This window comes from Ictidomys tridecemlineatus, chromosome 14 (genome assembly GCF_052094955.1).
Source record: "Ictidomys tridecemlineatus isolate mIctTri1 chromosome 14, mIctTri1.hap1, whole genome shotgun sequence".
NCBI lineage: Eukaryota > Metazoa > Chordata > Mammalia > Rodentia > Sciuridae > Ictidomys > Ictidomys tridecemlineatus.
In genome coordinates, this window is record NC_135490.1 from 13,108,537 (window position 1) to 13,128,782 (window position 20,246).

General features: G+C 59.7%; 2 protein-coding genes across 4 annotated transcripts; both read left to right on the plus strand.

The window, feature by feature from the left end:
- Nucleotides 1-267: 267 nt before the first annotated feature.
- Hrurf (HR upstream open reading frame) lies at nucleotides 268-3,011 on the plus strand. 2 transcript variants are annotated; one of them, XM_078030916.1, is made up of 2 exons: nucleotides 268-401; nucleotides 2,564-3,011. In XM_078030916.1, exon 2 carries the CDS (start codon nucleotides 2,907-2,909, stop codon nucleotides 3,009-3,011), a length of 105 nt encoding a protein of 34 aa, XP_077887042.1. In that variant the 5' UTR covers nucleotides 268-401; nucleotides 2,564-2,906. The 2 variants fall into 2 exon arrangements, with proteins under 2 accessions (XP_077887042.1, XP_077887043.1); XM_078030917.1 differs by lacking the exon at nucleotides 268-401 and adding an exon at nucleotides 2,080-2,164.
- Nucleotides 3,012-3,040: 29 nt separating this feature from the next.
- Nucleotides 3,041-18,344, plus strand: Hr (HR lysine demethylase and nuclear receptor corepressor). Of its 2 annotated transcripts, none has more exons than XM_040293157.2 (19): nucleotides 3,041-3,183; nucleotides 4,440-5,089; nucleotides 5,792-6,578; nucleotides 7,884-8,034; nucleotides 8,115-8,302; nucleotides 9,585-9,752; nucleotides 10,529-10,618; nucleotides 10,783-10,898; nucleotides 11,793-11,874; nucleotides 12,389-12,552; nucleotides 12,665-12,901; nucleotides 13,048-13,213; nucleotides 13,320-13,389; nucleotides 13,598-13,728; nucleotides 13,877-13,996; nucleotides 14,306-14,421; nucleotides 16,148-16,312; nucleotides 16,718-16,846; nucleotides 17,046-18,344. In XM_040293157.2, the coding sequence occupies exons 2-19, from the start codon at nucleotides 4,478-4,480 to the stop codon at nucleotides 17,106-17,108; spliced, it is 3,555 nt and encodes a 1,184-aa protein (XP_040149091.2). In that variant the 5' UTR covers nucleotides 3,041-3,183; nucleotides 4,440-4,477; the 3' UTR covers nucleotides 17,109-18,344. The 2 variants fall into 2 exon arrangements, with proteins under 2 accessions (XP_040149091.2, XP_005329360.2); XM_005329303.5 differs by having other exon boundaries at nucleotides 9,588-9,752.
- The last annotated feature ends 1,902 nt before the right edge of the window (nucleotides 18,345-20,246 follow it).

Genomic DNA, 20,246 nt, shown 5'->3' on the forward strand with positions numbered 1-20,246 from the left:
GCATCTGCCACTGAGCTTCCTCCTGGCTCCCAGAGCATCTCCACACTTCCCTTCCCCTTCCCCTCCCCCCAGGTCCTGGGAGAATTCTCCCCAGCCCCCTCCCCCGGGCCCCCCACCCCAGACACTGCCACAGGGGTGGGGGGTGGGGGCCGGCCTCAGCTGTCTGAAGGATGGAGGGGCTGGGGAAGCAGGGCTAGGTGCCCAGACGGCCGCGTGTGTGGGAGGGGATGTCCTCAGATGCCCTCCACCCGGCAGTCCCCGCTCTGACGTGGGTGCCCCCCCTCTCCCCGCCCGGATTAGTGGCAGCTTGGCCTGACTCTCCGGGGCTCCTTCCCCCGCCCTGCCTGCTGCCCACCCCTGGGCAGGGGGCTGCTCCACCGAGGGGCACTGTGCTTGCCCAGGTAAGGGGCTCTGGGGTGGCAAGAGGGCAGCTGGCTGAGGCGCTGCGGTGGCTCTCAGCAGCAGTGTGTGTGTCAGCGTGTCCGTCAGTGCGCGAGGGTCGGTGTGGGCTGGGGCCGGGCCCACGGCTGTCAGGGGGAGCTGGTCAGCTTGCCGAGGTCCACGGTGCATGTGCTGGGTCACTCTCCTCCTGTGTTTGTGTCTCTTGTGTGGCTCCCCAGCTCTGCTCCATCCTCAGGCTCAGGACAGGCAACTGTGGCCTGTGGCATGGACTCTGAGGCCGGATGGGGAACTGGGTGGGGGTGGGAAAAGGGGTCCTTCCCCCAGCCCACTCCCATCAGCCCCTGGGCATGCCAGGAGCCGGCCCGAGAGCTCTGGTCCAGTCCAAGGACTGTGACCTGACAAGACAGACATGGCCTCTGGGGGTGGGGAGGGGGTGTATCTGTTCTGATCCCCCAGGACAGTCCCATCCCCTTTGGGGATGAGAGCCCAAGCCAACAAGCCCTCAGGCCTCTGGACAGCCCAAGCTCCCACTCTGGACTCTTCCAGGCCCCAAGCCACAGCTCTCTCTCCCGGGTTCTCCCACAAGCCTCGCTTCTGAGGAGGCAGGCCAGAGGGACAGACGGAGACCACAGGCACCCCAGCCCACCGTTTCAACCCGGAGCCCATCTGGAAGCAGGAGGCCAAGTGCAGGGCCTTGGGTCCCAGTCCCTGTTAGACCCTCCGCCATCGACTCCCCTGGCACACTTAGGTCTGGCCGCCCCCAGGGGAGCTGGGGAAGGAGGGAGTGAGAATAACTCAGACACGTAAACAACCCCTACCAGCTCGCTCTGCCACAGAACCAGCCTCTGGGGTGGCCAGGGGCTGGGGAGTCCATGCCGACATGGCCCAAGTCCTGTCTGGTGCCCTCACCCCGGATCCCCTCTCCCAAGGACCCTTCCTCTTCTCTGCAACTGGTGAAAGGCTCCCTGCCTCTGCTCCAGTCTCTTAAGAAGAAGGTTCCGAGCTCCCCACGGCTCCCCTCTCCAGCCGTGGTGGTGTTCTAACCCAGGAGCAGGCCAGAGGCCTGGAGAACTCATCCCTTCCATGGGGCAGGGGCGTGGGATGGGGGTGTCCCTTCTGTTTCAGGGTGGGAGAAGGCAGGCTGAGGATGGCTTCCATAGGCAGGGGAGTCCAGGGGCAGGAGGTGGGTGCCTGAGGGGAAGGGAAGCGCCCGTTGGGCGTGTGGGTTTCTGTGTGTGTCTGAATCTGTCTGTGTGTGTTTGAATCTGTCTGTTTGTGTCTGTGCTCTGGAACCACCCCCGCAGAGGAGCCGGGATGCTTCCTCGGGTGGAGGGTGCCCTGTTTGCCCATTTCCTCTCCTACTCGCTGCTCCCTCCCAGGAGCCACTCCCATAGGCTCCTCTCCAGCACCAGGCCTGGGAGCACTAGGAAACACCGGGGATGCGGCTGACCCTACAAACCCGAGGGCCTGGTGTGATGGAGCCTCTCGGGTCCATCACTTCTCTGGGCACTTGGTGAAACCAGGCTCTTAGACTAGATGTCAGTCCCTCTCCGACTTCTAAGGACAGCACTTTGTGCCATTTGGGCCTTGGGAGGGGGCTTGGGTGGGGGACAGTGAAGAGTAGCTTGGCCAGGTGAGGATGAGGTAGAGCAACACCAACCAGAGGGGTGTGCCCACGTGCCAGAGCTGGAGAGGACCGGGAGAGAGTGGTCCAGCAGGCACAGGCCCTGCTGGCGTGGGTCGGAGCGCCCATCGCTGACCCGTGAGAACCCGACTGCCCCTGCCAGCTCTGGCACTGCCCCCTCCCAGCCGCCCCGCCCAAGCACCCCGGGGGGCACCCCGCCCCACCGTGGCCTGGTCCGGCCCCTCCCGCCCTTTGCTCCAGTTCCCGGGCTTGGCACCTATAGTGGGGGTGCTGCCCGCCTGCCAGGCTCCGGGGCCGGGCCCACGGGAGGGTGGGGCGGCTGGGAAGCTGGCACGCTGCCCCGGGGGAGCCTCTCTCGGCAGGCGCCCGGGTGCCGCGGGGGGAGGGGGGAACAAAGGGCTCATTCTCCCCGTGCGCAGCCGGTGGCATCGCCGGGGCGTTGGCGGAAGCCCCCGGGGCTCAGGAGGGGGCAGGCCCAGGCGGGGCCGCCGAATCACGGGCTCCTGTTTCCCGCAGGGTGCTGGAGGAGGAAACCGGCGGAGCAGCTTCCCCACTCTCAGTTGCGCGTCTGGCGATGGCGATCAGAGGTCCTGCTGCGCTCTCCGCCGCGCTCTCCCTCCATTAGCCGCGCTGCGCGGTGCTGCGCCCTCACTGGTGCCTCTCTCCTGGGTCACGGGATCGGCCTCCCCTTCCAGGCACGACCCCCTTCCCCAGCCCCTCGACCTTTCCCCCAACTCGGCCATCTCGGACCCGGGGCGCGCGTTCCCCCCGGCCCAGCTCCTTCTCTCCCTCCGGGGGCACCCGCTCCCTAGCCCCGGCCCGGCCCTCCCCAAGGCGCAGCACGGAGTCTCGGCGTCCCATGGCGCAACCCACGGCCTCGGCCCAGAAGCTGGTGCGGCCGATCCGCGCCGTGTGCCGCATCCTGCAGATCCCGGAGTCCGACCCCTCCAACCTGCGGCCCTAGAGCGCCCCCGCCGCCCGGGGGGAAAGAGAGCGCGAGCGCGCTGAGCAGAGAGCGGAGAACGCGTCTTCGCCCGTCGGCCGGGAGGCCCCGAGCCGGCCCATGGGGAGCGGGTGCCCGGCGCCGGCCAACAGGAGCGCCGCCGCCCGCGCCGCGCCCGGTCCGTGAAGCCCAGGTAAGCGCCGAGAGGGGGCGCCAGGGGGGCACCGCGGCATCCTAATGTCCGGGTACTCTCCCGGCGGGGGAATTCCGATCCGAGCCCGGGGCGCACGCAGGGAATGGGTTTTCCGTGCCCCTCTGGGCCGGGCCACACATCCTCACATCGAAAAGTTAGGATGCTCCCTGTTAGGGGCCGGGCCGGTGGGAGCGGCGGCTCCGGAGAGCCAGGCGCCCTCTGCCAAAGGTCCTCATGTCCCTCGCTGGGCTTCCACCCGCCGGCCGAAAGAATTGCGCTAGGAGAGTGCTGCCGCTCTGGTGCCACCTGTCATCCCGGTCCCTCGCACACACGTTCAATTTTCCCTCCCTTGCCTCTCTCTCTGGGGCCCAGCCCGCTTTCCCCGCCTCTTTCCCTCCCCCCTGCCAGGCTGCAGTTACCAGCGGCACCCCGGCGCTGGCGTCGCTGGCTGAGCTAGGGCAGCTTTAACCAGCCCTGCCGCAACCTCTTAATCCCCTATCTTCTGCTGGCTCACTCTTCCCCAGCCCAGCCACCACAGATCCTAGCCACCAGGCAGTGGTCCTGGGGCTCTGCTGGAGAAAGCCAAGAAACCGTAGCCTCCGAAGGCAGATTCAGGGCTACCCAGGTGGAGGGAGACTGCAGCGCGCAGCCCTGGCTAGCTGCCCTTCCCAGTGACTCCAGTCTACCTGGCTTTCGAGTCCCAGTCCTGTCTAGCTGGGGCTGGAGGCGGAGGCTGCCAAGCAGCACCCCCAAAACCACAAGCTGCAGTTTGGGAAGAGTTCCCTGAGACCTAAGCCCCTTTTTATCCCAGGGCATGCTGAGGCTTAGAGGAACAACCAGACTTGCCCAAGGTCACACAGCAGGTGACGATGGTCTGTCCTCCCGCCTTCCACAGAGTCAAACTTTTGGGTTCTTGCTCCCTGTTCTTCTCCAGGGCTCATGATCAGATTTCTGGCTCTGTGAGGTCAGAACACTGTCACCCTAGAAATGGTAGTTTCTGCTGAACTTGGCCCCTCAAATTCAGGTGGGGACCAGAATTTGGGGGAAGGAGTGAGCTCCCCATGCTGGGGCATCGCACCCAGACATGATCCTTCAGGCCACACATGGTAGGTTGCATGGTGCCCAGCTGTGGGCTGGTACTTGCCTTACTGGTCTGAGCCACTTCGGTGCTGCCAAGGTGGTGCCTGCTCTGTGCCAGCGGTAAATTGCTTGGGGCTTGTGCCCAAGGAACTCATGCTTTGGTGATAATGCTTTAGGGACCCCCCTGGGAGAGCCCCATGAGGGCAGGAGAGTGATGGAGAGCACGCCCAGCTTCCTGAAGGACACCCCAGCCTGGGAGAAGACAGCCCCTGAGAACGGCATCGTGGGACAGGAGCCTGGTACTCCACCACGGGATAGCCTGCGCCATGGGGCACTGTGCCTGGGAGAGCCTGCTCCCTTCTGGAGGGGCATCCTGAGTACCCCAGACTCCTGGTTTCCTCCTGGCTTCCCCCAGGGCCCCAAGGACACGCTCCCACTGGTGGAGGGTGAGGGCCCCCGGAATGGGGAGAGGAAGGCCAGCTGGCTGGGCAGCAAGGAAGGACTGCGCTGGAAAGAGGCGATGCTGGCCCATCCACTAGCTTTCTGCGGGCCAGCATGCCCACCTCGCTATGGCCCCTTTATTCCTGAGCATAGCGGTGGCCATTCCAAGAGTGACCCTGTGGCCTTCCGACCTGTGCACTGCCCTTTCCTGCTGGAGACCAAGATCCTGGAGCGAGCTCCCTTCTGGGTGCCCACCTGCTTGCCGCCCTACCTAGTATCCAGTCTGCCCCCAGAGCGTCCATGTGACTGGCCCTTGGCCCCACCCCCCTGGGTGTACTCCGGGGGCCAGCCCAAAGTGCCCTCCGCCTTCAGCTTAGGCAGCAAGGTGAGTGCAGGAGCAGAGGGTAGTCACCTGGGGCTCAGGACATACAATATACTTAAATACACCGTATACTCTGCCGGCCCATCTGATGACCTGGAGGAGTCCAGAGTTGTCCCCTGGAGTCAGCCCGTGCAACCAGCTGCCCCCGGCCTCAGCAGCTCGTCTTACCCTCAGGCTTCTGCAGCTGCTGACTTCCCCTTTACCCACCCAGGCCAAGGCCTGGGAAACCCTGCCCTTCATATGTGTGGCCTTGTCTTGGGGTGCAGGATAGGCAAGACCTCTCTGTATCTAGGAACGGGATATGCTGGGACCTCAGAACTTGTACCTAAGGCTTCTCACCCATAGGCAACCCCATGCCCAGATTAAGATTTTAAAATACTTAAAAACTAATATGGGTCAAGGTACCAAATCATCTAAATAGGTCCCGTATGCCCTTTGGCAGGTCAGCCATGAGCTGACATTTTAGTTGATGGATTGTGGGGAAGTTTGAGAAATCCCAGAGGAGGCTCTGGGGGGGTCCCAGGGCAACGAGGAAACACTCAGGGGACCCCGGGCAGTGCCATTGATCACTCGATGGGTGAGCTGTTTGGTGATTTCACAGCAGCAGTATATTTTGTTCATGACAACTGCTGCTGTTGGTCCTGCCTGTCCTTTTAAACCCTGGGAACCAAGCCAGCACTAACTGAACTCTTTCTCCACTCTCAGGGCTTTTATCACAAGGATCCGAGCACTCTCAGGGTGGCAAAGGAACCTGTGGCCACGTTGGAACCTGGCCTGCTGGGCTCAGCCCCTGGACACCTCCAGAGAGCCCGAGAGGCAGAAGGCCCTACACTGCCCCAGAGGGATGGGGAGACCGGAGCTGGCAGGCAGCAGACTCTCTGCCCACGTTTCCTGGGGCACCCAGACACTGTTCCCCCGCCCCTCTGGCCCACTTATCCCCCAGGCCTGGTTCATACTCTTGGCAACGTCTGGGCTATACCAGGCAGTGGCAGCCTTGGGTACCCCCTGGGGCCACCAGCCACCCCAAGGTGCCCCTCTCCTGGGCCTCCTACCACCCAGGGGGGCTGTTGCTCATCCCACACACCTGCTAGAGAGGGGGATCTTGGTTCTTGTGGGAAGTGCCAGGAGAACCTGGAGGGGGGTACCAGTGGGCCCCACGCATCCAGAGAGGCAGTGAACAAGGTGCCTGGTCCTAGGGCCTGCCCCCCAAGCCACCACACCAAGCTGAAGAAGACATGGCTCACACGGCACTCGGAGCAGTTTGGGTGTCCAGGCGACTGTCCTGGGGATGAGAAGAGCTCAGCTGCCCGGCTCCGGGCCCTCAAGAGGGCAGGCAGCCCCGAGGTCCAGGGAGCAGCAGGCGGCCCCACCCCCAAGCGTCCACCTGACCCTTTCCCAGGCACCACGGGGCAGGGGACTGGAGTGTGGCAGGAGGTGCTGGACACATCAATAGGGAGCAAGGCAGAGGCAGAACAGCTGGAGGGACAGAAAGGTAAGGGGTGGTGGAGGCTCCGTGGCCTGACTGGGGAGCAAGCAGCAGCAGGGCTGGGGCTCTGCAGGGGACAAGGTCCAGAGGTGCTTTAAGGCTGGACTACACCCAGCTGTCAGTTTTCCTGCCTCAGTGTCTGGGGCTCTCTGGGGCTTCTCGGCATCTATAGCCAGAGCCTTCCGCCTTCTAGCCAATGGTTTCCATCTCCCTGACTCCTGCCCAGCTGTGGTGTGTGGATGGCAGCATGGGCTTTGGGGTCAAAGCGCTTGCTTCCTGACTTCGCTGATCAGTAGCTGTGTGACCTTGGGTAAATAACTTCACCTTTCTGGGCCTCAGTTGTGTCATCTATAAAATGGGGATAAAGATGTGTCTACCTCACGAAGCCTGCTGCAAGGATTAAATACTATAATAATCCACATCAAGGGCACGATAGAATTGGTGGCTCGTAATAAACAATCAATGTTCATGGCTATGATTATTTGTGCCACAAATCCTGGATTGGCATCACCTGTCCGGAAGGATCCCTGTCCTGCCTGTTGGCCAGCTGGACCATGGAGGCTCAGCTAGAACTCTGCACTGTCAGGACCTTGGGCACATCTTGGACGCTGCTGCTACCCTGTGTCCGTCACAGAGGGCTCCGGCACTGCTGGCCTGGCCTCAGTTCTTTAGGATCCCCTACTTTCCCCGCCTCCTGGACTACTTGGTGTGGATCAGGACTGTCTATGGCCTTGAACAAATACCTCCGCGCCCGGCGTGGGTCTGTCTGCACCCCCCAGGCCTCCGTCTGGCCTGGGAAGTGGTTGGCCTCCTCGCCTTCTTGGGTTACTGCACCTGTGGCCTGTGGAAACCCTCCAGCCTTCTCACTTTCCGGCGCCTTCCACCGTCCGTCTGCGTTGGGATTGTCTCCTCGCGCTGTCACTTGGCCAGCCGCCGTATCACTGAAACCCTCGTGGAGCTAGCCAGACTCGACACTGCAAGGATCCCGCACTTGTGTGAGGACCTTCGCTCCAGTTGCCCAAAGCCTTGGGCCCGACACCAGACACCCCTTCCCTCAGCTTCCGTCCATGCCAGGGCATGAGAGGCCAAGTCAGGAAGAAGGACAGAGGAGGGCAGGCCACTGCTCAGCCTCGTGTGTGGACCTTTTGGCTCCCTGGCCCGCTCTTGCTGGTTCTGAATTAGGCCCCCCAGGCCTAGGGCAAGGAAGGGACTGGACTGTATGCGTGGACAGGGTGGGTGCTGAAACCGGGGGCTAGGGTTGGCCTGAGCCCCGGAACCCCAGACTCCTGACCAGCTGCATTGTCCCCTTAGGATCCCGAGAGGGCAGGACCAGCCTCAAGGACCCTGGGCTTCAGGACGTACCTTGCCCGTCTCTGTCAACGGGCATCGCTCAATGCCAAAGCTGTGCCCAGGCAGCTGGAGAGGTGGGCGGGCCGACCTGCCACTCCCAGCGAGCACAGAGGTGAGCCTTGCCCTGGCCTCCCCAGCGTTCCCTCCTCTGGCCCGGGACTCCCTCCTCACGCGCTTCTGTCTGGTCTGCAGATTGCCTCTGGGAGGGGAGCGGCAGCTGGAGGAAGACTCCCTGTGCAGCCCTGAGGAGGGTGGAGGGTCTGGCCTGGAAGCTGGACTCAGCATGGGCCTCGCCAAGCACCTGCTGAGTGGTTTGGGGGACCGACTGTGCCGCCTGCTGCGGAGAGAGCGGGAGGCCCTGGCCTGGGTGCAGCGTGAGGGTGAGCTGGACCTCCCTTCCATCCCCTACCTCCTGCTGTGACCTCGGAAGAGCTCCTGCCTCATCTGTCCTTATTTCTGAGTCCGTCTCTTAGTCAACGCTGAGGTTTCTGGCTTGGGTGGGGGATGCTGGGAAGGGTAAATCCTGGTCCAGCCCAATTCCCAGAGAGCCTCAGGGCTTGTGGAGAAAACAAGGCCAAGTACAAGTGTCTGCAGGAACCCTGGGAGGCGGGCCGGGAGGCTTCCTGGGGTGGTGCGGCTCATGGGCCCAGGAGGCTGGTGGGATTCAGGCTGATGGTCACGACTGGAAGGTGCCCAGTGGAGTCCTTGGCTCAGGCTGTCCCTCCGGCCCACCTCGCACAGCACCAGAGTGGTCTTTGTAATCACGCAGCCCTGGGCCTGCCCGTCACTGGAAGGGGTGTTTGTAGAGATCATTTGTGGCTCCTCTTGCCCCAGAAAGGGCCAGCACCCCATGTTGTCTTCAGCGGGCCACTGTCTGCTCCTGTTGGCTCCTATTGTTCCTAGGCTGGATTCCCAGCATGCACACCCATCCCTCCTTCCCTTCCCGAGCCGTCCACCCCCTGGGGCCTTGACACTGGCAGTTCGCTTGGTCTGGAGTACCCTGCCCCTCCCTTCCTACCTGGTGCATGAAGACTTACTCATACTTTGGGGCCTACTCCTGGAGCTGCCCCACCACACCTTCCTTGTGGTGCCTAGTCACCTTGTGTCAGCGGGTCCATCCCGCCGCCCGGAGTGTGAATGCTGGGAGGGCAGGGGCCCAGTGCAGAGCAGCCCGGAGTCCCCAACCCAGCACGTGCCCAGGTGCTTGCTGAATGTGCGTGCTCCTTTTCTACCTGTCAATCATGGCTTAATCTGAAATTTTGCTCTTAAAAAAAAAAAAAAACCACTCCTTTGGGTAAAGACAGATGTGGCCTCTTAAGATTTCCTCTTCAAAAGAAAATACAGTGTCCCCTGAAGGAAAGGCCACCGGAGCAGTGACCATGTCTGTCTGTTTCTGGTAGCAAGCAGGGCTGGGGAAGCAGGGGCTGAAGGCGTGTGCTGGAAGTGGCATGGGTTATTAATTCAGACCCAGGGGGGTCCCGGGGCAGGCCTGGGAAGCTAAGGGACGTTCTTGTCAGGGACTGCTAAGTTGGGGGAATCAAGGGGCCTGTCTCCCTCCTCCAGGTGGCTCCCTGCTTCTCCCCCCTCTGCCTGGAGGCTTCCCATACGAAGCTGAAAGGACATCGCCTTCAGTCCCCTGACCCTGATCTCTCCTGTGGTCAGCAGGCTTGGGGCCAGCCGTGACCGAGGAAAGCCCGGGCCTCCCACGCTGCTGTAGCCGTTGCCACCATGGACTCTTCAACACCCACTGGAGATGCCCCCGCTGCAGCCACCGGCTGTGTGTGACCTGTGGTCGCGTGTCCGGTGCTGGGAGGGCCCGGGACAAAGCAGGTAGGGAGGGGCCCAGGGGCTGGGGCTGGGGGTGCGTGGGCGGGGAGGGAGCCCCGTGGGCCTGCTCTAGGGTGTGTGGCCATTTCCTGGCTGCCTCTCTCCAAAGGGCCTCCCTGCCCCGCCCGGCCCTGGCCTGAGCACTGGGGCTCATTGCCCCTTAGAGCAGAACTTTCCCTCTCCCCAGATCAAGGGTCACGCCTGTATCCTTGCCCACCCTTAAGAGAAGTCGGGTGCCTACTCTATGCCTCCCATTTTGCTCAGCTTGCATCTTTTTAAACCTGTTGTAACACTGTGAGGTGGGTATTTTTGCCTCCATTTTCCAGATAAGAAAAACTCAGAGAGGTTAAGTGATTTGCCCAAGACCGAGCAGCTAGTAAGTGTTAAGGCCAGCATTTAGACTTAGATCTTCTGACTCTTATCTGTTCTTTTCATGGTTCTCAGTTTTCTTTTCCTTGCCTCAACCCAATCACCTGAGGTCTTGAAGTTTCTCGGTGTTCCAAGAGATTTCGCTAAAAAAATTTCCAGAATCAGAAACATTCTGGAACATTCTCTCCCACATGACCACTTTGAGCTGTTGCAAAGGTGCATATGAAGGCCTCTGCTTTCTGCAGGCAGAGAATCCCATGACACTGTGTGCCTAAGTTTCCCAGAAAGCGACAAGCTTTATGGCTTGTTGAGCCCCTGATTTCATACCATGTCCTTGGCCTTCTTCCCTGACCTTAACCCATGGTTACCTTGCTTTCTGGACCTGCAGCGTCTCCCTTCCCACCCCACAGGCTCTCCGGAGCAGTCCACGGAGGAGTGTGCCCAGGAGGCTGGGCACGCTGCCTGTTCTCTGATGCTGACCCAGTTTGTCTCTAGCCAGGGTGAGCCATTATGGAGGGGTGGAGCGTGGAGTGGGTGGGTCCTGAGGGAGACCAGCTTCCTGTCTGGTTGTCCCTCACCCTGGTGCCATGTCCTCCCTGTTGCTGAGGCCAAGCTGCTGACCTGCACTCCCCCCCCAACCTCCTACTCTCCTCTCTACCCGCAGCGTTGACCGAACTGAGCACTGCAATGCACCAGGTCTGGGTCAAGTTCGACATCCGGGGGCATTGCCCCTGCCAAACTGATGCCCGGGTGTGGGCCACTGCAGATGGGGGCCAGCAGGTAAGAACCAGGGCATGGCCCAGCTCACAAAGACTAACAGTAGGCCCCAGGGTGGGGTAAGGGTGCCTGCGAGTGACTGACGTTTGCAAGGGGTTTGACCCTTCTCTTTTGATGGGAATGAAGAGGGACATGGAAGCCAATGGACTGGGTTACTTCCCCACTTCTCCTGGGGATTAGCATCCCAGCAGTGAGTGCCAGCATCTGGCACCTTACCTCTACACCCACCTCCCTGCCTGCATCGAGTCCTCTTCCAGTTCACGCTTCTTTTTTAAAAATTTTGTTGTTGTTGTTGTAGATGGGCAGAATATCTTTATTTTTATTCGTTTATTTTTATGTGGTGCTGAGGATCGAACCCAGGGCCTCACATGTGCGAGGCAAGCGCTCTGCCACTGAGCCCCAGCCCCAGCCCCCCCCCCCCCAGTTCACGCTGCTTCTAGTTCAGTTTTCCCAGCACCAAGTGCAGCAGGTGCTCAGCATGGTACAAAGTTTTCATGAAGTTCATGTTTTTTATGATAAAACTTTTCCACTCAAGAAATAGTTCTCTAAGCGTGTTTTGTGTATCAGACCCCGTGCCACATACTCCTGTGGAAATTTGGGAAAGTACAAAGCAGGAGGAAGAAAACGATGATGACCTCGCATGCCACCATAAACATTTTGACATATTTCTTTCTAGTCATTTGTCAATATGTTTTGCATTTATGTGCTTATACTTTAAATCATACTGTAAGGAGAAGTCCACGAGTAGCTGCTTCTCTCCTTACATTATGTCCTGTAATACTTTACTCCTGTAAACAAAATTTGGGGACTTACAAGAGTCCAACATTAATTCTTGTGGGTTGAGTTGAGTTGTAGCTGCCGTTTTAAAAATCTCTGGTTGCACTGGGGGTTTCACAGAAGGAGCCCACAGAGAAAACCCCCTCAACTCCACGACCTTCCTGCAATGGGCACCTCAACAGGACCAAGGACATCAAAGAGGGTGAGCGGCTCCCCACCTCCGTTGGACAGAGTGATGCAGTGAGACAGCAGGCAGCAGAAATGTCCAGGAACAATCTGCAGTTGCTTTAGAAAACAGCCACCCCTAGTGGGCATGGCAGCACCCTGGTGATCCTAGCAACTCGGGAGGCTGAGTCAGGAGGATCACAAGTTTGAGGTCAGCCTCAGCAACTTAGCGAGGCCCTGTATCAAAATAAAATGTGAAGAGGGTGGGATGTAGCTCAATGGTAAAGCACCCCTGGCTCAATCCCCAGTACCCACCCCCAAAAAACAAGAAAGAAAGAAAGCAGCCCCCCACCCCCACGCCCAGTAATGCCCATCACTCTCCTCGAGACGGGTCTCCCAGCCTCTCCTCCAGTCAGACTCTGGTTCTAGGCTCCCCTTTCAAGAGGCTCTGGAGCTGCCTGTGGCAGAAGGTCGTGGTGGTAGGGACGAGCAGAGTTGGCACAGGGAATGTTGGTGAGGAGAGCAGACATTGCTATTTTCTTCCCCAACAGAGACCCCAGACTCCACTGAGACCCCAACAGAGGACCGTGCCAGCCGAGGGCCCCTGCCTTGTCCCTCTCTCTGTGAACTGCTGGCCTCGACTGCTGTCAAACTCTGCCTGGGACACGAGCGGATCCACATGGCCTTTGCCCCTGTTACTCCGGCCCTGCCCAGTGTGAGCCAGGGCACGGAGGGAGGGCCGGGAGCCTGGGACCAGAGACGGGGCTGCCTCCCTGTGGGGCCCACAGGTCCTGAGCCCTCCTGCCCCGTTCCCTCCCTGCCCCCAGGATGACCGCATCACCAACATCCTGGACAGCATCATCGCGCAAGTGGTGGAACGCAAGATCCAGGAGAAAGCCCTGGGGCCAGGCCTCCGAGCAGGGCCAGGCCTGCGCAAGGGCCTGAGCCTGCCCCTCTCACCGGTGAGGCCGCGGCTGCAGCCCCCCGGGGCCTTGCTGTGGCTCCAGGAGCCCAGGCCTCGGCGGGGTTTCCACCTCTTCCAGGAGCACTGGAGGCAGGGCCAGGTGAGTGTCGGCCTCGCCCGCCTGCAGGCCCCCATCCCTAGGCCCAGCTGTCCCCTTGCACCTCCGGGTTGCCCTGGAGCTGCCAGTGCTCGGAGGAGGGCTGCCTCTCATCGTCCCTGCGCCCTGCCTTCCTCCCCCCTCTGCAGCCCGTGTTGGTGTCGGGGATTCAGAGAACACTGCGAGGCCACCTGTGGGACGTGGGGGCGCTGGGGGCGCTTGGAGGCCAGGTGCAGACTCTGACTCCCCGAGGTCCCCCCAAGCCCACCAGCCTGGACAGCACAGCCTTCTGGGAGGGATTTTCTCAGCCCGAGAGTAAGTATTCCTGACGTGGGGTGGCGGGGCTGCACCCGTGTGTTGCTGTCCCTGGACCCGAGGGCCAGCTCCTCCTAGGCCAGCGCCACTCTGTCTTCTCCCCTAGTGCGCCCAAAGTCAGACGAGGGCTCTGTCCTCCTGCTGCACCGGGCTCTGGGAGATGAGGACATCAGCAGGTGTGCGGGATCCCCAGGGCCAGCCCCGTCTTCTCCCCCACCATCTGTCCCTTATCCACCCACCCCGCCTTCAACGCCCCCACCGTCCCCTGGGACCTCATTGCTCCCAGCTTGCCCTCTGGGAGCCACTCAGTGTGGTGGGGGGCTGTCTGGTGGGGCCTCTGGCACTTGGGTTGGACCTGCTGAGCGCAAAGCCCGCTGCCCACAGGGTGGAGAACCTGGCCTCCAGCCTGCCCCTCCCCGAGTACTGTGCCCACCGTGGGAAACTCAACCTGGCTTCCTACCTCCCACCCGGCCTTGCCCTGCATCTGCTGGAGCCCCAGCTCTGGGCGGCTCATGGTGAGTGCAGTGCCCTGCCTGTCCTGGCCACTCCCTACCCTCACTTTGTATCTGTCATCTTGGGGTACACTGGTGTCTGTGCCAAGTCCTGGGGCCCATAGTGCTCTTTTATTCTGTTCCAAACCATCCATTCTCTGTCTTCACACAGGCGTGAGCTCACACCGTGGACATCTGGGGACCAAGAACCTCTGTGTGGAGGTGGCTGACCTGGTCAGCATCCTGGTTCATGCAGAGGCACCACTTCCTGCTTGGCACCGGGCACAGAAAGGTGGGTCAGCCAGGTGCCTTGGCACACGCTGTAATTCCAGTTACTTGAGAGGCTGAGGCAGGAGGATCACCACTTAGTGAGACCCAGTCTCAAAAGGGTTTGGGGTATAGCTCAGTGGCACGTCCTATCACGTGAGAGGCCCTGGTTTCAACTCCCAGCACCATTTTTTAAAAAAGGAAAGAAAAAAAAGAAAGAAAGAAACAAAAAAGAGGTGGCTCTTGGGCTGGGGACAGGACGAGGGACAAGCTAGTGACTAAAGTGTCGGTCTCCTCCTGCTCTGGGCCCACCTGAGCCATCTTTCTCCTGCAGACTTCCTTTCAGGCTTGGACGGGGAGGGGCTCTGGTCTCCCGGTAGCCAGGTGAGCACCGTGTGGCACGTGTTCCGGGCACAGGACGCCCAGCGCATCCGCCGCTTTCTCCAGATGGTGAGGAGGGAAGCCGGGAGCTTGTCTTGTGTACCCCGTGCCTGTCTCTTGTGCTTGCTCCCCACCCCAGCCCCCATGGGGAGATGGTCTGCCCCCAAGTCATTCAAACAGGTACAGAGAAGGCAGACGAGGACCCCCATTCTGTGGAGGGGCTCCAAAGGAGAAGGAGGTGTGACAGAGAGCAGGGACCTACTGATGTAGGCTGGACATTGTGCTACCGGCCTTGGGTACCTTGATGTCCGTCCATTACTCTTCCCCTGCCCTGACTCATTTTGTAGACAGGAAATGGAGGCTCACGGTGGAGCTGAGCTCTGGGCTTTGGTCGGCTCCGACCCAGGTCACTTCTCTGCTCCTCCTGGGCCAGCGGCCTCCCCTTCCTGGGCTCTGGGGCAGGGTGAGCCTGGCAGAGGCTAAGGGGAGCCCTGCTGCTCCCCTTTTATGGCTCCACCAGGAAATGAGAAGAGACTGCCCAAGGGAGGTCTAGCCAGGTAGAGAGCCGAGGGCGGTAGACCAGGAGACAGGTAGAGGACAGACCCAGCCCGGACAGGGGCCTCATGGCTGCAGAGTCCAGCTGGGCCCCAGTTATCCTGGAGAAAAGACTTCCACAAAGTGTCGCCCCCCTGAGGCACACACAGACACGCAGAGGCCAAGGGGGTGTTGTCCACCACGTCCTGCACACCTCTGCAGAGGCACACACGATGCTGGGACACCCAGAAGGGAGCAGACAGAGGCACCCGTCATAAACAGATGGCCTCGTCTGGCCAGGGTGTGGCCGGCTGTGGGCAGTCCTGAATGGCCCAACACGATGATTCATGGGAGAAGTCTAAGAGGGGACGTTCTCACTGGGTGGCCTGGGAACACACAGCTCTGGCCCCAGGATGGACTTGGATCTCTTGGCAAGGACATTTTGGCACCTGGCTGGCACTCTCCAGGGTCTAGTCTGGTTCACTAGTCTTCCCCTCCCCACTCAGCTCTAAGCCCAGGGACGATGGCTGAGGTCCTAGCTGAAGGGGGTGGATCTAGCTGGTGGCCAGTTGGAGCATGATGCTGGCGTTCGCCTCAGCAGGTGTTCCCTGGGCACCTCCTCCTGCGGCCTCCACGAGTCCCTGCCTGCCCCAGGAGCTCTGGTTGGGCTGGTGTCGGCCCCCATAGCAGTTCCTGCCGCAGGCCCTGGTCTGAACAGGCAAGCCTGTCCACCCACTGAGAATCAGAACCTCCGTGTGGCCTTGCGCTTCTGGATCCAGGATCCCAGGACGCGTTGGGTGTTTCGGACTGTCTCCCCAGGACTGTCCCCCCACCTTAGCAGCCACTGCAGGCCAGTCACAGATGCCGTGGTGTGGACAGTTTAGGAGGGGAGATTATGCAGGACATCTTGCTGGGTTTTGAAGAAAGGAGCACCATTGAGAGAGGACCAGGGGCCAAGCCAGGGCCACAGAGGCTGGGAAAGGCAGCTGGCCCCAGGAAAGCAGGGATTAGACCCTCAACTCCAGCGTCCTTAATCCTTTCCTCTAAGCTCCTTCCAGCTGAATATTTGTTGTGACACCCTGAGCTGCCCCAGCCCTCGACACCAGCCCCTTTCCTCCCATCCTGTGCCCTCCGCTGCCTGTCTCTCAAGATCTGACTGTCCCCGAGCTCCTGCACCCTGGCTTCTGTGAAGCCCACGTCCCCTTCCTCCCGCGGCCCCCTCCCTCTCACCTCTGGCTCATCTCCCCTTCTCTTCCCTGAGGTGTGCCCTGCCGAGGCAGGGACCCTGGAGCCCGGTGCCCCAGGCAGCTGCTACCTGGACGCGGGGCTGCGCCGGCGCCTGCGGGAGGAGTGGGGTGTGAGCTGCTGGACCCTGTTGCAGGCTCCCGGAGAGGCCGTGCTGGTGCCCGCCGGGGCACCCCACCAGGTGCTTCCCCTGTGGGCGGGGCTCCGTGGGGAGATCAGGGGAGCAGAAGCAAGGGACAGAGCACCCCCAGGGTCATATAGCATTCTCTCCAGGCCCCAGAGCGAGGGGGCAGGAGCCATGGCCTGCAGTGGGGAGGAGGCGACAGAGAAGCTGTGGGGTCCTTAGGTCCTCAAGTCCAAGTGGGACACGCCCCAGAGGGGAGCTCTGGTCTTGGCCTCCTCGGTGCCCTCGGGCATCCCTTTGGCCTGGTTTAGGACACCTCTTTACATGGTGCTGTATCCTTGTCCTCTCCTGAGAGTTGGGTGGGGTCATCAGAGGAAGTAGACCTCAGGGACTACAGAAGCAGGGACAGGATGCATGACCTTGAGCCTGCACCGACCCTCCTGCCCATCCTCCCTGGCACAGGTGCAGGGCCTGGTGAGCACAGTCAGCGTCACCCAGCACTTCTTGTCCCCTGAGACCTCTGCCCTCTCTGCTCAGCTCTGTCACCAGGGAACCAGCCTGCCTCCAGACTGCCACCTGCTTTATGCCCAAGTGAGTGTGACCCTGGCCAGCAGGCTGGGTGTGCCATCCAAACCCCCCTGGGGCACAGTTGTGGTGGACAGGCCAGGTCTGGCTCTGTGCCAGCCGGAAGTCAGTCTGCCCGTGCAGAGAGAGGGTTTTCTGGGGGGGAGGGGGAGCTGTGGGCCCCGGAATGTGATTGAAAATTCTTTGTCCTCTCTCTTTTTCCTAGATGGACTGGGCTGTGTTCCAAGCAGTGAAGGTGGCTGTGGGGACATTGGAGGAGGCTAAATAGGGGTCATGGGGGTGGGGCGAGGTGGCAGCAGGTAATCCAGGTGTCCACCTGGGTGCAGCTTCGCCAGGCACAGCTTCAGCCAGGGAAGGCGCCGGGGCACTTGGGGACTTTGGGTCAATCCCACAAACACCACTGTGGCCCCAGCAGGGTACCCCACTCCTCACCCTTGCCTGGGCCCTAATGCCCACAACCACAGTGCCCCCGAAGAAGCTCGCCCTTGCCCTTTGCAGGCTGGCACCTGCTTCACCCCGATGCCCGCTCCAGGGTGCCAGGCCCGTATTAAGGGTGACTGAGTCCCTTCAACCCCTGCGCCCCAGCACGGGAGACAAACAGCCCTTCTTTGGGGGACCTCGGGAATTGCTTCTGGCCTAAGCAACACTTCCTTCTGCTGCCTCGTGCCCTGCCACCCAGCCTCACCCGCAGCTCTGCTTATCACACCTCTGTCCCCCCTGGGCTCCGGGCATCTCTTCCCACTGCGGGCATGCTGGACTAGGGGCCACCAAAATTTTTCCCTCCTGTCAGAAGAGCCGTGAAGTGTGGGGAGAGATGGCATCAGGGCCTGCCTGGCTTGGCTGGAGAGGTCACCGGTGATGCCACCCCGCCCCCTCCTCCGGCCTTCGTGATTTCCATTAAACTCTTGTTCTGTGACTGCTGCCAGTTGGTTGGCCCTGCTCCTCAGGCCACGTGGCCTAGGGAGGGAGGGGAGACGAGGAAATGTGCTCTAGAGCAGAGGCCGAGAGGGGCAGGTGGGGACTGGGGACCCAGTGACAGGGACCTCATATACCACTGCCTGCTTTTGTTCCGGGAGTCTGGGTTCCTGGAGCTTTCCAGGGAGCTGCCCCCTGAAAATGCTCCTGACTGTGACAGCAGGCGAGACACAGTCCTGGGCATAGCACTGAAGTGGCCTCCCTGGGCAGCTTTGGCCTGTGGATTCTGGAGCCCCACTGCTCCCAACAAACCCCCAGCTTCTCCACCGCTCCTCTTCTGTCTGCCCTGACCTGGAGGGAAATCCAGGAAAGCCCTGCCCAGCTGACTGCCCTTGGTGGCCACAGTGCCCAAGGCTGAGCTTCACTGCCATTCCGCCCCTGCCCACCCCTTCCCTTGGCCCTTCTGGTGTGGCTCTCCCTCCGCCCTCCCCCGTGTATCTCAGCCAGCTCTTGTCACACCTAATTGTTCCTGCTGTGGTTCGGGGATTGTTTTTTTTATTAAATAAAATTTTTTTTATTATAAATGTAACCTACTTTCTGAACATTCTAGAAAACAAGAAAGTTACCTGCAAGCCCGCCCCTGCTCATCCCAACCCAACCTCTATTGAGTGTTTGTGCGTATTTCTCCAGGGATTTGTTGTGGACGTGGTTGATTGGTGTGTTTTGTACTTGGTTTCTTTCTCTGAACACTGTGTTGTGATCATTTTTCTATGTTGCTTCCTAACCTTCATTTTAAATGGCTACTTATATTCCACCAAACGGCTGTGTCATGATTTATATAACCATCCTTTATTTAAAAAAAAAAAAAAGTTAGGTTTGTTCATTGTTTGGAGGGTTTGGTTATTTTCACTTTTTCTTGGGATTAAAAAAGAAAAGGAAAGAAAAAATTAGGAACTCCTATATTTTACTGTACTGTTGTTTTCATTGAATATATTTAATCTCTTTCATTTAAATGATCTCATTTAATCCCTTATCACTATTTTGGAATAGATATGATTTCTTTCCATTTTACAGAAGAAAAAACCAGGCAGGTTTGGGTTAAGTAAGTCACCCAAGGTCATACAGCAATTTTAGCGACAGAACTGGGATTTGAACCAAGTTTTCTGACTCAGGTCACTTCGTTTATATTATAGTCTTAGACCTTCCTGGAGTTTAAAAATGAACTTGCCCTCTTCTCTGTCCTCTCCGAAAATATACACTTTATAGCTGATTGTGTTCCAAGTAGCACTGAGTGACACATTCCTACCTATAGTTCACCTTCTCTACCCCTGTCCTCGTGTCAACCCAGGTCCTTCTTGGGAAAGATGTTGCTGTGAACTTCATCAGCAGGGAAGGCTGCCTGCTCATCCCACCCCTCCCCGCCACCCTGCCTGCCCATCTCAGTTCTGGGTCCCAGAGGAGACCCCCTATCCCAGGCCTCTTTGCTCACGGGCTCACCACAAGACCTTGTGTCCTCTGACATTCATTCCTCTCCCACGGAGGGTTCCAGCACCTCGGGGTCCTGGGTGGTCCGATTCTTTGTAAACAGCAGGTGGATGTGTGTCCATTTGTTCTAGGAGTAGTCCTGGGAATAGAGCCAGCTCAGTTGGAGACTGACCCTGAGCCTTGGCCTGGGGTATTCTGGCACTGTGCCCCCACAGAGGCCCTGGGACCTCTGTTTGGCTGAGGTCGGGAGCTCATTGTCCACCTTCTGTCCTCAGTCTCTCCCTGGCCCACACACTGCAGATGCGCCAGTCTCAGAGCTGGAAGTGAACTTGGGGTGTGCACATCTGAGGCCTGCTTCCCCTTTTTCCTTATAAAATCCTCAGACCTTTTATTTTGAAATCATTTTAGATTTGCCGTCACGTCACAAAGAGAGCACAGTCAGCTCCCAGTCATCCTTCACCCAGCTTCCCCCAACGGGAACATCTTACATAAACATGTGTCTTTATCAAAACTGAGACATTAATATTGATGCAGCCCACCAGCAATGCAACAGACTTCCCTGGGACTTCACCAGGTTTGCCATTAACATGACTTTTCTATTCTGGGATCCAACAATGCCTTCATTTGACAGCTGGCCTAGCGGGTGGACGTGGCTCCCTCAAGGTCACGTGGGGAGTGAGTGGCAGAGCCCACTCTGTAGCCAGTGTCTATAGCCAGACCTCCTCCTCCTCCTGTAGCTTGGGCCACCTTCCTCACCCTCCCTGTTCTGAAAAGAAACAGGGTTTGCTGCTCTGTATTCTCTAGTGTCACAGACACCCTTGTCCCCCACTGCCTGCTCATCTCAGTCCCGTGTCCCAGAGACCACCACGTCCCCCAGCCTCTTTGCTCATGGGCTCACACACTCATGTGCATGCCCTCTCCTGCCGGGCTCCAGTCTCACTCCCATCAGGCCACCCCTGCGCAGCCTCCTGCTTCTGCAGTGTTTTCCCCTTTGGGAATGGAGACT